General features: G+C 44.3%; 1 protein-coding gene across 1 annotated transcript in view; it reads left to right on the forward strand.

Moving 5' to 3' along the window:
• Nucleotides 1–17,347, forward strand: part of LOC127617763 (microcephalin-like) — an 80,780-nt gene that overhangs the window by 26,888 nt on the left and 36,545 nt on the right. Inside the window, 3 exon segments of the mRNA XM_052089840.1 lie at nucleotides 16,263–16,327; nucleotides 16,923–17,085; nucleotides 17,237–17,314. Of these exon segments, the coding sequence (XP_051945800.1) occupies nucleotides 16,263–16,327; nucleotides 16,923–17,085; nucleotides 17,237–17,314 (306 nt within the window).

Raw genomic sequence — 17,347 nt, forward strand, 5'->3', positions numbered from 1 at the left:
CTAACGTAACCTCGGTTCTCTCTAGATGAGGGAACGAGTATTGCATAAGCTAGCTTACGCTACGGGAAAGATTAATCTTTTCTGAGATATAGAAGCCAAAAAATTATCCTTAATTTTTGTATCCATTGTCAACGCAGTGCGGCAGCTGCAGACCTTGAGCGGGCTAGCTAGCGAGCTCATAGGTTGCTCTGCGGCAACTGCTGCAGCCTATTGACGAGCTTGGGCTGAACTCGCATCCAATGAGAGGCGTCCGCGCTCACTGCATCAAAGCCCACCAAAATGGGCGTGACTTGAGTGCATATAAGCGTAGTTCGTAGGCTGGAACCCTGGTTTTCATTGACTGAAGCGTAAAAGTCGCCGGTGGCGCGAAGCACGGCCGGCTACGCAATACTCGTTCCCTCATCTAGAGAGAACCAAGGTTACGTTAGGTAACCGATACGTTCTCTTACAAGAGGTTCTCTCGTATTACGTAAGCTAGCTTACGCTTACGGAACCCATTGTCAACGCCGTCGCACTCAAGCATCCACTGTATGAGCCCCAGGGAATTAAGGGGGACCGGGGAGCCCTTATGAGTGGGGAAATAATATTTGGCCGGCAAGAATGCGGGTCATTGATTGTGTAATACATAAGCACATAGTGGGAAGGGAACGACAGAGCGGCGGTGCCGGTCTGTGTGGAATGTGTCCCATCAGGGGACACATTCACCAGGGGAGCTGTAGCGTATTAAACCGCTAGTAGTTTTGCCTGCAGAGCGGGCACTTCCATATTGTAAAATCTGACAAAGGTGGAGGGGGAAGTCCATCCCGCTGCCACACATATGTCGTGAATGGAAATCCCGCTGGACCATGCCCACGAGGATGCCATGCCTCTAGTGGAGTGAGCCCTAATGCCCAACGGGCATGGCAGGTCTTTGTGCGCGTATGCAGCAGCAATAGCTTCCACTATCCATCTAGATAGTGTCTGTTTCGAGGCGGCGAGACCTTTGGTGCGCCCTCGAGCGAAACGAAAAGCTGCTCAGAGCGTCTGAAAGCGGCGGAGCGCGCAGTATACAATCTCAGTGCTCTGACCGGGCAAAGGAGATTGGCGTCGCGTTCGCTATCGGGTGCTGACAGCGCCGATAGGGAAATGACCTGTGCTCTGAAAGGAGTACCGATCACCTTGCGAACATAGCCGTGTCTAGGCTTTAAAATGACCTTGGAGTCACTTGGTCCAAACTCAAGACACGCAGCACTGACAGACAGCGCGTGAAGGTCTCCCACACATTTGACTGATGACAGGGCAGTCAGAAAAACGGTTTTGAGTGAAAGGTATTTCAAATCCATGGATTGAAGTGGTTCGAAGGGGGGGATTTCATAGTTTCGAGAACTATAGAAGATCCCAGATAGGAACCGATGGGGGGTTCATCCTTCTAGCTCCCCTGAGGAAGCGGATGACCAGCTCGTTTTTACCACATGACTGGCCGTGCAGGGGTTCAGCGAATGCCGCAACGGCCGCCACATACACTTTGAGCGTGGATGGGGATCTGCCCTTATCCAGCAGCTCTTGTAGAAATACGAGCAGCGACGACACCCCACATGTCCGCGGGTCCAGGTCTCTGTCGGTGCACCATTTTGAGAACACAGAACATTTTGACGCATAGAGTCTTCTCGTGGAAGGGGCTCTAGCGTGTATGATGGTGTTTATTACTCCTTCTGGCAGAGCGACGGGTAGTTGTTGATCACCCACGTATGCAGCGCCCAGCGCTCTGGGTGGGGATGCCAGATTGTGCCGCGAGCTTGAGAGAGGAGATCTGCTCTCACTGGGATGGGCCACGGCGCTGTCATTGACAGCTGCGTAAGCTCCGGGAACCATGTCTGATTCTCCCAACGCGAGGCTATGAGGAGCACCGAGTGACGCGTTTCCCTGATCCTCTGCATTACCTGTGGCAATAGCGAGATGGGAGGGAAGGCGTAAAGCGGGCGTCTGGGCCAGTCCTGGGCCAGCTGGCGTCCTCGCTTCGAGAAAAATATTGGTCAGTGAGAGTTCTCTTTGGACGCAAAGAGGTCTATCTCTGCTCTGCCGAATAGGTGCCATAACGTCTGGACTGTTTGAGCGTGCAGGGACCATTCCCTGGGGAATATTGTCTCTGGACAGTCTGTCCGGGCTGTCGTTCAGGTGGCCTGGCACGTGCGTCGCCCTCATCGAGCGCAGGTGGCACTGGGACCAACTCAGTATGCGTTTGGTCAGATGGAATAGGTTCCTGGATCTGACACCGCCCTGATGGTTTAGGTAGGATACCACAGATCTGTTGTCCGAACGGACCAGGACGTGGTGACCCTGAATGACCGAGAAAGCGCACGAGCGCGTACTCGACCGCTATCATTTCCAGACAATTTATGTGAAGGAGCTTTTCCTGAACTGACCATAGGCCGAAAACCGGAGAGCCCTCGCGAGACCGCGCCCCAACCCGTGTTGGACGCGTCTGTCGAGATGACTTTCGGCGAGATACAGCTCCCATTGTCACTCCCGCTGATACCATTCGGCCACTGTCCAGGGCTGCAGAGCTGAAATGCAGGTCTGAGTCACCTTGATGGGCTGGCGGCCTGTGGCCCAAGCCTGGCGAGACGCGCGGTGTTTAGCCAATGCTGAAGCGAGCGATGTGCAGTAAACCCAGCTGAAGTACTGCTGCGGCTGAGGCCATGTAACCTAGCACTCTCTGGAATTTCTTCAGAGGCGTGAGGCTGTTCATCTGAAAAGATCGCGGCTAGTCGCTGAACACGGCTGGCGCTGTGTAGATAAGCGAGCCGTCATTGCCACGGAGTCTAGTTCTATTCCAAGGAAGGACATTGTCTGACTGGGCTGTAGTGAGCTCTTGGTCCAATTGACTGCAAGACCCAAACTGTTCAGATGGCTGAGGAGAACTGCTCTGTGAGACAGAAGCTCCATATGTGACTGTGCCATAATCAGCCAGTCGTCCAAATAGTTCAAAATTCGCAAACCCTGACTCCGCAGGGGTGCGGCGCCGCATCCATGCACTTCGCGAAAGTACGAGGTGCTAAGGACAGGCCGAACGGAAGGACGGTGTATTGATAAACCTGGCCGTCGAAGGCAAATCTCAAGAATGGCTTGTGACGGGATTTATCTGAATCTGAAAGTATGCATCTTTCAGATCGAGAGAAATAAACCAGTCCCCTGGCGCACATGCGCGAGGAGTTTCCTGATTGTAAGCATTTTGAGCGGTCTTTTGCAAGCACCTTGTTCAAAACCCTGAGATCTAATATGGGTCTGAGGTCGCCGTCTTTCTTGGGAACAAGAAAATAACGGCTGTAAAGCCCAGACTTCGCTCAGAGAGGGTGGCACTTTCTCTATGGCCCTTTTGCACAGAAGGCTTGCTATTTCTGAACGAAGCATGCACGCTGCTTCCGTGTTCACAGTGGTTTCGAGCCGCTCTGAAGCGAGGGGCGGCGATCGAACTGTAGCAAATAGCCCTGTTGTATTGTGCTTAACACCCACTTGGATATCCCTGGAATAGCTTCCCACGCTTTGAAGCGTAACGCTAGAGGGTGAATGGCCAATTCGGCTCTGACTGCCGCACACAGAGCACTGAACAAAATATGTGAGCGTTTAGTGTGTTTATGCATGATTGCTTGCAGACAGCATGAACAGGCTGTTTTGTGAGTGACTTCCGATTGGAATGAATGGGGAAAGAGTCACATCTGTTACGTGATGCTGCAAGTATAGTCATGGGCACGGGACTTACACACAGAGGAATGTTTGCTGGCCGTGTAACAGAGCGGGCAGAGAATGGGCGCCGCGCGTATTCGTGGGCGCATTTATTGACTCTAGCGCTCGAGCGGTTCGTTACCGCTTTATGTGAGCGTGCTCTGGTGGGGACACGAGACATGCAGTGCTTGTGTGTAGAGGTGAACACTGGATTGTGGGCACATTTTCTACACATAGGGCTGGTCGTGTGACAGAGCGGCCAGAGAATTGGCGCGCGACGCATTTGTGGGCGCCTTCATTGACTCTGACGCTCGAGCAGTTCGTAACCGCTTTATGAGAGCGTGCTCTGATAGGGGCACGGGATGTGTTATGCTTGTGTGTAGGGGTGAACACTGGGTTGTGGGCACATTTTCTACACATAAGACATGTTTGCTCTTTACAAGATTTATTTGGGTCGCCGTGAAAACGGCGTTTGAGTGCAGGCAAGCGGGCAGTGTTACCGGCTTGTTGGCTGCTAAATTCACCACTGCAGTAGCCTGAGAGAAGGGGACTGACAGGGGGCGAAGCTTTGACGGTGGTCTGGCCGCGGCGGGACTGAGCTGTCGTTTGTTCAACACAGTTAGGAAGACTTCGGCTGCTCGGGTTTCAGCGTTACCTTAGATCGAGGCCCGCGGGGGGGCGGCGGTCTGCGGCGGCTGTCTGAGCGTGATCGAGGGCGGCCGCCCTGTCGACGCTGAGAAGTCTGAGTTTGTTGAACTGGGCGCTGTGAAGAGGCTCGTGCAGGAGGCTGATCACGTGAGCGGCCTGCAGAGGAGCTAGCACAATGCGGCAGGAAGAGGTTCATGGCTTGGGTGGCTTTCTGGACTTCTGAGAAGCGGTCAACAATGCCACTCACCGCGGAGCCGAAGAGACCGGTCGGAGAGAGCGGTGCGTTGAGGAACGTGGAGCGCTCTGCTTCTCCCATGTCGGCTAGTGTTAGCCACAAGTGTCTCTCGGTCACAGTCAGCGAGGCCATGCACTTCCCTAGAGCTTGGGCTGCAGCTTTGGTAGCGCGAAGGGCGAGGTCTGTCGCGCTTCGTAGATCAGTAACAGCCTCTGGGTGCCTGCCTTTCTCATCCCACTCCTGAAGAAGGTCTGCTTGTAGGATCTGTAAAACGGCCATTGAGTGCAGAGCAGATGCGGCTTGGGCCGCGGGTGTAGAGCGGCGATGGCTTTGAAGAAAGCAGCCGTCGAGTCTGTTGGGTGCCTGCTCAGGGGGCGGTGACCACTCGAGCCCGAGGCGGTCGACGGCCTGTGTGAGGAGGCGTGTTAACTCCCCTTCGACTCGGGCGGGTCCTGCTGGATTCCTGGGCCGAGGAGGAGGCTTGGGAGCCTGACCACTCCTCGCTGTCCGAAGCCATGATGGAACAGCGGCCCTTATCCTCCGCCTCATCATCCGAGATGGCAGCAGTGCGGCCGCTCGGCGGCAACTGCTAGTCCCGGGGGGGCGGGGAGGGTGAAAGCGATGCTCGAGGGAGAGGCTCCGGCGAGGCAGTCGCTTCAACCACAGTTTCCGGCAGCCTTTGTGAGTGGCGCTTCTTCCTGCACGGCTGAAGGTAAGGCGGCGCGGCGGTTTCTGCTTTGAGCGCTTCGAGTCGAGCCCGCAGGGTCGACATCGGTAGCTCCTCGCAGAAATCGCATCCGCCCTCAGTGAGGGCGAGCTCTGCGTGCCCCAGTCCCAGGCAGAGTGCGCAGATGTGGCGGTCTCCTGTGCTGAGAAGGGCGCGACATGAGGCGCAAGTGGAGCGAGGCATCTTGAAAAAGACGCTCGTACTCTTTTGTGAATAGTTCGTGAGAACTAGCTTGCTGAATAAAAGGATACGTCGTCGGATGGCGTAGCTTCGCAGGATGGCTGAAGGTGGCTGAGACGGCCGGCTTCTTCTAGCGCTGTCCACGCTTGCTTGATGCCCCTCGAACGGCGACGCGGCTTCCAGGTCAGCGATGCGAAGAGCTTCGCTGAAGAGATGAAAATCAGGGTTCCAGCCTACGAACTACGCTTATATGCACTCAAGTCACGCCCATTTTGGCGGGCTTTGATGCAGTGAGCGTGCGGACGCCTCTCATTGGATGCTGAGTTAGCCCAAGCTCGTCTATAGGCTGCAGCAGTTGCCGCAGAGCAACCTATGAGCTCGCTAGCTAGCCCGCTCAAGGTCTGCAGCTGCCGCACTGCGTTGACAATGGATACAAAAATTAAGGATAATTTTTTGGCTTCAATATCTCAGAAAAGATGAATCTTTCCCGTAGCGTAAGCTAGCTTACGCAATACGAGAGAGAACCTCTCGTAAGAGAACACTAATTATTTTAGCAATTTCATTTGGTAAAAAATCTATTGTAAGAGTAGTGTTAGAGCGGCCACATATATCTACCAACTTTTGGCCAATTGGAGATTACCGACATGGACTTGCCATCTTAGCAAACAACCAGAAGTGTTTATTCGTCCTTGTTTCAATTCCGAAATCATGGAAAACCTAAAAATGTTCCAGGCCTGGAAAATTCTTGAATATTTACAAAATCTTACAAGGTCAAGTAAATTTCTATATTGAATATCATATTTTTCTCATTATGCATTGGCTAGAAATTGCATTATGTGAGTGTAATCTCTATAAAGTGTTTTTAAAAGCCCTTATCCTGAAATCTGACTAAAAATGTATGGAAAAGTCATGACAATTCACGGATCAAAAGGAGTTGCTTTTATGTGCAATCTTTTGCCACTTTTACATTTTAACCAGCATTTATTTCATTAACAAGAATTGAACTCTTTACGGTTGTATTTTACTCTTGGTGCCAGCTGAAGACAGAGTTTTCAGCCTTTCGCCCCGGTCTCCGTGGTTCAGTGAAGCACGGCCCAGTAATGAAGCATAGTACTTTGCTTTGAAGCAGTTGTTATATGCTCATCTCTTTGTTGCCTTCCTGGCTTCCTGTGTGTTCTCTTCGTGACTGTGACATGCACCTGGCCACATTCTCTTTTTGCGTTCCCTCAGCCTGAACAAAACTCCCTCCTGCCACAGAGTTTACATCTACAGACGCAATCTCTGTTTGATTTTGTTTCCGCTTGAACTGTGTCACTGAGTAAATTGAGCTTTATCAGAAGTTCATGTGGGGTGTATGCCATTGTGGTAAAGAATTCACAGATGGGCGTTTGTCATCGTGCATTCTCATACCTCATTTTTTTTTTACAATATTTGAGTTGAATATACCTATCAGCAGGTATATTGTGGATGTAAGAATCTGAGTGGATGACCTCACTGCTGATTCTGATGTCAGGTGTGATAAGTTTGGGAGAGGTGTCACTCAACCATGAGCAGGATGAAGCTTCTTCTCTGATTTTTCCTTTGATGACGTTGAAATCCACAAAGGCCCCGCTTACACTTTGGACCCCTTTTACTTGCACTTTACGCACAGTTCACTTGTGAAATAAAAGTTACAAAGTGTTTTGTGATCCGATCACACAAACCACATTTGAAATTAGTCAGAAATCCATTGCATTGACATTTACACACGTCATCTCGTCATACGAATTTGTAGGATGCAGTTCACCAAACTTCAACATTGGTACGTAGTGAAATGCAGAATCTCTCCAGATAAGCTTGTGTTTCTGGTCTCCTGCATTGGGATGCGTTTGAAAAGAAGTGAGTGGGACCTTGATTTTGCCAAGATCCAGGTGTATGACATCACACGAACATGGTGGAACCCAGGGACAAAGTTAATGATAAACATTCACTTTTATGCAAATAAAATCATCAGAGACTCAAAGTTCATACATTGCATATACAAATGCTTAACATTTGACTTTTGGAAAACACAGGTAATGATCCTCTCTGTTGATCAATGTCAAATTCCCTTTCATGGCAAATCAGTCCACATGTCAGCCATCTTGGGAGCACTCCTGGGAACGCACAGCTATATTCCATGTATACAAGTGGCATAAATGTACAGCTCTTATCTAATTAAATGGGTAAAATCTGACAGCAATAGTATCATGAATTGTGCTTCTTCAGCTCAGATCACTCTAAAAAGCCAAATTTTCAGGCTGGTCCAGCTAATGTGCATGCACATTTTTGAGTTAACTGACATGATTATTTCTGTACTTAAAAGTGATTGGCTCTTTTAACTGTAAGGTGGGGCTTCCTTTTCTTGAGCCGCCATATTGGGCGCTCCAATTTCTGCCATTGTTTTTAATAAAAGTCGGATGTCTTGGGCTAAATAGTCTCTGTAATCGTACACCTACCGAACAATGCTATGTTCAGTGCTACCTTGGCTGAAATTTTTTTTAATTGTCAGTTGTTTTTATAATGTTTTTTTTTTTTTCAACATAAGAAAAAACATTGTCTGGTCTTTGAGAGGATCTCACTGGGGTTATGATGTTTCTAGCCACCCTAAATACATTCAGAAGCATTATTAATCTCGGTAATGATGTTACTAATAAAAGTGTATGGGGTGTTTTTGATTTCATTTCAAAGATGTGATGGAAAAATTTGCATCACAAGGGTAATTAAACAATACTACTTAAAAGGCCTTGATATAGGCTACTATAGGCTACTACCACATTGCCTTTCTGAGTATAGTCCTCTGAACGCGAGTGAATACAAATGCGGTTGACGCATACCCACTGCAGCTGTTTTGTGATAATCTTTTAGTACTGTCAATGACCGGCGCATGCATGCACGGCACACTGATGAGGTGTGAGAAAATCAAGGACACATGCGGTCAGGCCATGTTAGGACATCTACATTGTGCATGATGTGTGTAATTTTTCCAGCAATTGTTTACAGACAGATTGTTTTGCTTTTAATTGACTATCACAATTCCTGTGTTTTGTATATATGTTTACTTAAAAAGATATTTATTATATATCAATCTTACAATGTTGTAATTGCTATTTAGAGTCTGGTGATATTCAAGGGAGGGGCATTTTTCTTTGTTCTTGAGATTCTCTGAAAATGGCTCTGTTTGTTAAGTCAGTGGCATGAGTTTAGGGCCAGACTATGTTGATGAGAGAAGTGTTCAAAAAAGCTGTTTGAAAACAATGTTTATTTTTGCATTTCTATTTGGTGACTCAGGCGGCGCTGGAGTTATACACCTCAGCTTTGAATTTGTAGATGTTGTCAAGTGAGCTGCTACACTACTGTAGATTGCAGTCCTACTAAAAATCAAATCGATTAACCTTTTGATCGTTTTGTTGGGAAATGCTAAATCAGAGGTTGACCTTCCTCTTTCTGTGAATAGAGGCCTCATATCAGAGTGCATGAACAGGGCACCAAGCTTGATGTGTCATACTCAAAAGAATTTCCTTCATTTTTGCAGAGCTTATTGGAAACAAGCAACCATTTAAAGTACACACGAGTTCTTTGCCCTGAGTTCATGCTCCTGTACATGTACTGTGTTGTGCACTGGCAGCTAAAATAACTGAAAATATCAGCTCAAATCTCAGCTTGTCCTTTCCGCACAAGTGACCTCACTTTCCAGCCTCTTTCAAAATAAACCTTGGCTTGACATCTAACTTTTATCATCTTGCGTTCTTATGGAATTGCCACAGACATTAACTGTGTCTCATTTCAAAGGATTTGTGCTCTGGAGATTGTGTAAGTTGGCCGCATACGTCATAGAGGCTCGTTTCAGAAAAGCAAGGAAGACACTTCGAATGCAACTTTCTGTCACAGGAATTCAGAGAACGCAGGAGCTGTAGCCTTCACTAGCACTTACAAACCACAATTCTTTGCGGCAATTTAAACATACTGTACTTAATATCTCTGAACAATGACACCAGTTTACCCGAAAATATGATGTTTAAATGCAAGAAATGGTCATTCCCAAGTTGAAGTACCTTTGCTGACCAGATCCTTTTAAGGCTCTTAAGGCAAGAAGGATGCTGGAAGCGGGGTGGCAGTCCAAAAAAATCAGCATTTATTCAAGCTTTTTCAGCTTCAGAAACAAAGGACAGGCTTTCCAGCTTCACACAACTCCCTCTCCCCCGGTCCATGGCTCTGGTGGCCTTTTATAGCCTGTCTCCATCATCACTGAAACAAGACACAGGTGTTTAGTATTAACAACCACCAGGTGATGACCCTTACCGCTTCCTCTCTCCCCAATAATAACAAGACCACGTCCCACTCCACATACCCCTCCTTCCCGACTCAGGCCCAGGCAACGTCCCAGCAGGTAGTAATGGAGGGTTAGGACCGCCCACTTGATGGCAAGACACTCTTTTTCATTCGTGCTGTGCTTAGTCTCCCTCAAAGAGAGCTTACGACTAATGTACAGCTGCATCTATCTGTAAAATGAAGGGGAGAGAAAAGTTAGGAGCATGTAGATGCGACCTGCCACAGAGTGCAGATTTCACCCTCGTGAAAGCCTGTTGGCATGCCTCCTTGCACTGGACTGGATCTGGTGCCCCATTTTTAGTGAGGTCAGTCAAGGGGATGGTGACATCTGAATAATAAGGAACAAACCTTCTGCAATAGCCAGCCAGCCCCATGAACTGTCTCCTTTTTGGACTTGGGAGATGGGCAGGCTGCTATCGCTGCAGTCTTATCAATTTGGGGTCATACCTGCCCATGAGCCAAGTGGAAGTCACCGAAACAAGACACAGGTGTTTAGTATTAACAACCACCAGGTGATGGCCCTTACCGCTTCCTCTCTCCCCAATGACAGACACATGACCACGTCCCACTCCACAAACTGTCTCAAGAACTTTAAATGTTTACCTGAAGTGACTTTTCCAGGCATATTGTTGATACTGAGCATCTGCGCAAGAGAGGCGGTGAAATTGTAGCATTGTTTAGATGCTCACAATTATTTCCTCAGCTGAAAGATCGGGAATATTGGATTGCTCCTCTTATAATCAATGAAGCCTTTCAATAAAGCGGTCTGCATGACCTGCAGACAAGTTAAGGATTGCTTTTTAATTATAATTTTCTCTTTATTCTGCACTAGTGAGAACTTGGCAGTTCAATAATGAGAAATTGTTTACTTTTATGTGATACATTACTTGTTTTGTTCCTCATTTGTAAGTTGCTTTTGAATAAAAGCATCTGATAAATGACTGAATATATATATATATATATAATTTGCGCAGCTTCATTCATTATAATGGGAGCAATCTATAGTCACTTTTAGAGCTCTACCTACATTTACATTTACATTTATTCATTTGGCAGACGCTTTTATCCAATGCGACTTACAAAAGAGGAAAACATAAGCGAATCATCTTAAGGAGACAGTGGTATGAAAAGTGCCATATTACAAAGTTTCACTATCATCAGAATAGTTTACAAAACAGATTTAAGTGCAACAAGAAATGTAAATAAAATATTTTTTTTGTGACCGGTTAAGTGCTTCTGGAAAAGATGTGTTTTTAGCCGTTTTTTGAAGATAGAGAGTGAGTTAGCTTCCCGGATTGAGTTGGGAAGGTCATTCCACCACCGTGGTATGATGAAACTGAGAGTCCGGGAAAGTGTTTTGGTGCCTCTTTGTTTTGGTACGACAAGGCGACGTTCCTTAGCCAACCGCAGGCTTCTGGTGGGAACGTACCTCTGCATAAATGTTTTTAGGTATGCTGGAGCAGACCCAGTGACTGTTTTATATGCCAGCATCAGGGCCTTGAATTTAATACGTGCATGAACCGGCAGCCAGTGGAGAGAGACAAAGAGTGGTGTAACATGTGCTCTCTTAGGTTCATTGAAGACCAGACGTCTGCTGCATTCTGGATCATTTGGAGAAGTCTCTACCTATCAAATGTACAGTTATTTGGCTTAAATTTTGTTCAGCTACCAGAGATAAGATGTGTACTACAGTTTTTAGTACTGCACGTATCCAGTCATCTCACTTCACTGCTGCGGTTCATGAGTCAATTTGCAGTTGCTCATTCTAAACACTTAAACTTCCTTAAGTTTCAGGCATCCAGCGATCAACCAACCACTGAACAACATGGTCCACATTTTAATAATAACATTTTATAACAATATTGTTTATGATTCTATGGTGTGGTGACCAAGAGACAGACACCGTGGGTGTGGCGTCAAGCCTCGGAGAGGCATTTATTGGAAATAATAATAAAAGTAAAATGTCCATAAAAGGGGAATAATAAAGTGTCCAATGGGAATAGTGTTCATAACAAAGGGGGAATCTGGCATCCTCGCGGTGAGTCAGGGGTCCATGAGCTGGGTCTGTTGGACGCACACGCTCCCCTTCAGGGTCCACGGCGCGAGGGCCTATGGTGGCGAATTTTTAATGCTAAATTTTATTTCAACATGGTTGACTGTGATTGGATGATGCTGGCCATTAGTTAGAATCAGAATTAATTATGCTAATATCTGAGGTAATGTCTGTAACATCTCAAAAACATGAATAATCAACACTCCTGGAAACATTATAAACAATTTGATTTAAAAAAAAAAATCAGACGTTCTACGGCTTAGTATTATATACATTTTCACAACTTAGTCCTGCTGTCCCCAAACGAGGACGACAATTTGTAGAAAACTTAAGTCTAGTCTTTTCTGTGTGCATGTTTATTAGGTGCTACTAGTTACAAATCAAAAAGGGAAATGGAAAATGCTGTCACACCCGTGTCTCAGGAGGTTAAAACAACAAAAAGCCCTTGAAATGGTTTATAAAGTAAAGATAAAGTAAAGCTGCCAAATCCTTTGTATTTTCTCTCTACATTGTCATAACTCTACTAATGTTTACCTCAGAGATTCCTTTCTCAGACAGAGTGCCCGTACAGGTTGAGAGGGATGCATGCAGTCACAGCAGCCACAATGCGTCCTGTTTCGGTTTGTGCTACGAAGGCCATCTTGTTTAAACGAAGCAAATTTAAAGTTGAGGACACTCTGTATACTGGTGCCTACAAAGGATACATCCTACCTAGCAATAGCCTTCGTAATGAGAGACACCTATTAAATGGGGAAGAGAAGGGTCACGTGTGTACACATGAATGGGAGAAATCGGAACGCTCTATGGCGGCTGAAGTAATCATTTAGCACCTGAGCCACTAAGTACATTTATTGAGAGGCAGGACAACATCCGAGTCACTAGGAGCTCCACAAATCATGACTGTAAAATAGCATACTGCAGGACCAGCTTTGGACAGACGACCTTCTCTGTGAATAGTTCTAAACTCTGGAACTCATTACCTTTTGAAATCAAGACTGTGCATGACTTTAAGATGTTCACTTCCAGGCTTAAAAACTGGTTAAAAATAAACCAAAAGTGTACTCATTTTTAATTATTATAAAAGTTGTACATGATATGTATGTATGTTTATATTATTATTATTATTTTTTTTTTTATTTATTTTTTTTTTTTATTTAAGTAGTTAATCATGTACATTTTATTGTGTATAAAAGCCCTTCCAGGGACAGGAGTTGAAAATTAGCTATAGCTATAAACTTTATGTGCAACACATTAGTGACATGCTTGGTTTTGACACTATGTTTGTTTGCATTGTCCCTGTCAAATAAAATTTAAATAAATAAATAAATAAGTCCCATCTCAGAGTCAATCACCTATTCCATAGAGGCATCACAAGTGACCTGACATGCCTTAAAGGGATTTTGGACTATGGTGAACACAATGGCTTTTGCCCAAAAGCAAAAGGAAGGCATGGTGACATAAAATATCCAGATGACCGTCCAAAAAATGTTGCTGTCCAGTTTTACTTTAGCAGTTTTACTGTTGCTGTCCACTATATTATCAAACTGTATTATATTATCAGATCTGGTTTATGCTTGCCTAATGCAAGTCTATGAAGCCCTGTATGTTAGTTTAAAACAGTTTTGCAGAAATTGTCCAAATAATTTGGTACCAAAAAATATGTTTGCCAGGGCAGAATAAAATAAAAGTCTAAAAGTACATTCTGTGGATTAAATTGTGTCTGCTCTCATTTCCAAATAAACCTCTATAACAACAGTAAGGACACCTTCATTTGCTTGATTCTTTTTTTTGTTTTATTAAGGGGGAAAAGTTTAAAAGAATTGTTTTAACACCCAAAAAGGAATATTCTGTCTTAATTTCCTTACCCTCATATTCCAAACACACGTGACTTTTTTTGTTGTTGTTGTTTCAGTGCAATGGCAGTGGTTAGTGCCAAAAAATTATCTAAAAGTACTATAAAAGTAGTCCATGCATCATAACTTGTGCTTCATTCCATGTCCTCTGGAAACAAGCATCTAGAATGTATCAGCGAAAGTCATGATGTCCACTACACGTACCTGAACACGATAAAAGAACCTTGTTCATAGGAACAGCTTGCATTGTATAGTAGCGCTAAAAACAACTCAAGTTCTTGTGTCAACGCATATCTCTGTGAACAACTTTCTCTCATAGCGCAACCGATGTCAAGATTGTTTTAGCTGATAAATGACTTTAAATCTCCTTTTGTGTTTTGCATCAGAAAGAAAGTCATACTGGTTTGGAATGATTTGAGGGTGAGTGAATATGAGTCATATATATATATATATATATATATATATATATACATGAAGCTGTTTGAGCTGCCCTGCTCACTGATGGATGTAAACCTTAACTTCCTGTAGGGGAATAGAGAGGAAGGTCGTTCTTGTGTTTGTAGTATAGAGTTGTTGTACAGGGGACGGATGAAGCCGTGTCACGTTGTTCTATGCTTCCCACACACCCTCTGCCCCCATATGGCCTTGGGCTTGTATTTCCTCTTCGTTCACCAAATATGCAGATATCCGCTATGTGTTTACTGGTTTATGCCACCCTCCGTCAAAACAACAGCTTAAGAGTACATGTGTCGGAGATGCATGTATTTAAGAGTCACCATTCACTTCTATTGTATAGAAATAAGATGCAGTGAAAGTGAATGGTGACTGAGGCTGACATTGTGCTTTACATCTCCTTTTATGTTCCACAGAAGAGAGAAAGTAATATGGAAACAACATGAGGGTTAGAAAAGGATGAAATATTAGTTTTTCAGGTGAAAATCTATTCATACAAGCAAATGAGCTACCTTTTATAGTGTTTTGGTTAGAGGGATACACTAAATATATTGAAGAACATTGCTCATCTCAAAAAAACTATTAAAAAAAAAACATGCTAATAAATAAATATTATAAATCTGTGGTTCTCAATTGCTTTTTCTTCAGGGTCCAGATTTTTATCTTGGACATCAACGAAGTACCAAAATTCTTTATCAATCAAAATTCAACTAAAAAGTCCTTTTTAAATCAAACGTTGAAATATGTTAATATTTATTGAGCTGCATACTGTATATGCATACTGTAACAAGATGCAAAACTATTGGTTACACTTCATAAAAACATACACTTTCTTAATATTAGTTAACTACAACCCGATTTCCAAAAAGTTGGTAATCATAAGTTCATAATGCGCTGTATATACTCAATTAGAGACGGGTCAGAACTGTAGACGGGTCAATCTAGCACCCGCACACCCTGCTGATGCAGCCATGTTCTTCTGCATGTCTAGGCATTACGTCCTGCTGGAAAATGCAGGAATCTCCCAGGAAAATATGGCAGCTGGATGGCAGCATATGTTGCTCCAAAATGTGATATGTCTTGCTATATTAATGTTGCCCAAAGTGCAAGTTGCCCATGCCATGGCAATATGACAGACACTTGCTTTTGGACCTGATGCTGATAAAAGATCAGATGGTCCTTTTCCTCTTTGCCCCGGAGAACATGATGGCTGTTTTTTCCTAAATCTATTTGAAATGTGGACTTTATTGGACCACAAAACACGATTTAACCGTTTTACTTTACATCTCAGATGAGAACGATCACAGCAAAGTCAGCAGCGCTTCTGGACAGTGTTGATGTATGGCTTCTCCTTTGCATAGTAAAGACTTAACTTGCATGTGTGGGTGGTGCGGTGAATGGTGTTGACTCACAAAGGTTTACTGAAGTATTCCCGAGCTCATGTCATGATGTCCATTACAGATGCATGATGGTTTTTAAGACAGTGATGTCTGAGGGAACGGTGATCACACGCATTCAGAAATGGCTTTCCACCAGAACAACGGCCAAACCACATACTGTCCGGATTACAAGTGCATGGCTGCGCAAGCAGGGAGTTTTTGATCGGCCTGTCTGCGGTGCTTACCGGTCTCCAGTTGCTGAAGACCTTCATAATGGATGAATGGGGGAAATTTCTGCTCGTTAAACTTAAACTAATGTCTTCAGTGCCTTTAAACTTTTAATAGATGTTATTAGAAGATATAAGGATGTTACACTGTGGTAAACACTTGACTGTCCCAATATATTACAATACATTCACATGGTAAAACATCAAATAATGTGTTGTCGTTCTTTCAATATTGCACAGGGTGAACAGCGTTTATGAACAATAATCAAGATTAATAAATGCTGTATAGATATTCTGTTCATTGTAAGTTCATGATACCTAATGCATTTACAAATGTTTACAAAACTTATTGTAAATGTTTTCCAAATGAGTAACATGACATACTAAGATAGTGAATTTGAATTTCGTTTGACATATTTTTTGTATTTTGAGTTTTTGGTTTGTCATTTTCTCAGCAGCCAATAATTCACTGCATAAAACACATTGTGTTGGGCACAAACCAGTTTTATCCATGTTTCAAGTGAGTCCATATTTAATAGAGGTAGACCGATATATCGATTTGTCCGATTAATCGTGCAGATAGTTCCTTTTTCAAACTATTGTTATTCGGCAAACATCTATGCTGATAGTTGCTAATAGTTTTAGTTCCTATTACAAAAAAAATACAAAATCTCATCTGGTGAAATATATATACATACAAAATCCTTAATCTGATGATAATAAAGGCTATAAAAGACATAATTTGTTAAATACTTAAAGCTTTGTAACGGAGCCAAGTCTTCATTTCAAAATAAGAGTCCTGAAACAAGTAAGTGTATTCAGGCTGGTTCGTAGTCCTGCTTTATGCTTCGAATCTTAATGTTCTTCTGGATTATTATTGGGGTTTTGGTCACAAAATAAATGGCATCTGTTCTTTTAAGGACTCTTGAGGTGTCTTTAGTTGCTGTTCTTACAATACACTGTTTATGAGCTGTCTAGTTGAGAATCGCTGATATAAAGTACACTAAAAACACTTTTACTTGAAACATTTTAAAGGTGCTAGGTTTATGTTATGTTACGTTTATCCTGGACAGACACAAGTGTAAAGTAAGACAGTTTATGTTTTTGTGTTTTAGGAAGCAGGAGGTAATATTCCAGTTGGTCAGGACTCAGGGTGGCTTTACAGTGGTGGGTAATGTGTGTGAAAGTACCACACATGTGGTGTCCGGAAGCCCACGACGGACCATTAATGTCCTGCTGGGCATCGCACAAGGCTGCTGGATACTCTCCTTTGAATGGGTGTGTACGTGTATGGCATCACGTGTATTTAGGAGGATGAAATGTGGTCAACTTGTTCCAGGATTTGAAGGTGCCAGGACATTGTTCCGGTAGAAGATTTAGGTGATAATAAATATGCTATTTTGTTATTTCATCTCCCCTATCTGTGCAGATCCTGTGGTGTTTGGAGCACAGGCAGTGGGTTCCTGAGGAGCCTTATGAGCTTTCAGATCATTTCCCTGCTGCTCCTGTGAGTACACATGTTTCTATTATAGATCGAATC

Source organism: Xyrauchen texanus, chromosome 24 (genome assembly GCF_025860055.1).
Source record: "Xyrauchen texanus isolate HMW12.3.18 chromosome 24, RBS_HiC_50CHRs, whole genome shotgun sequence".
Taxonomy (NCBI): Eukaryota; Metazoa; Chordata; class Actinopteri; order Cypriniformes; family Catostomidae; genus Xyrauchen; species Xyrauchen texanus.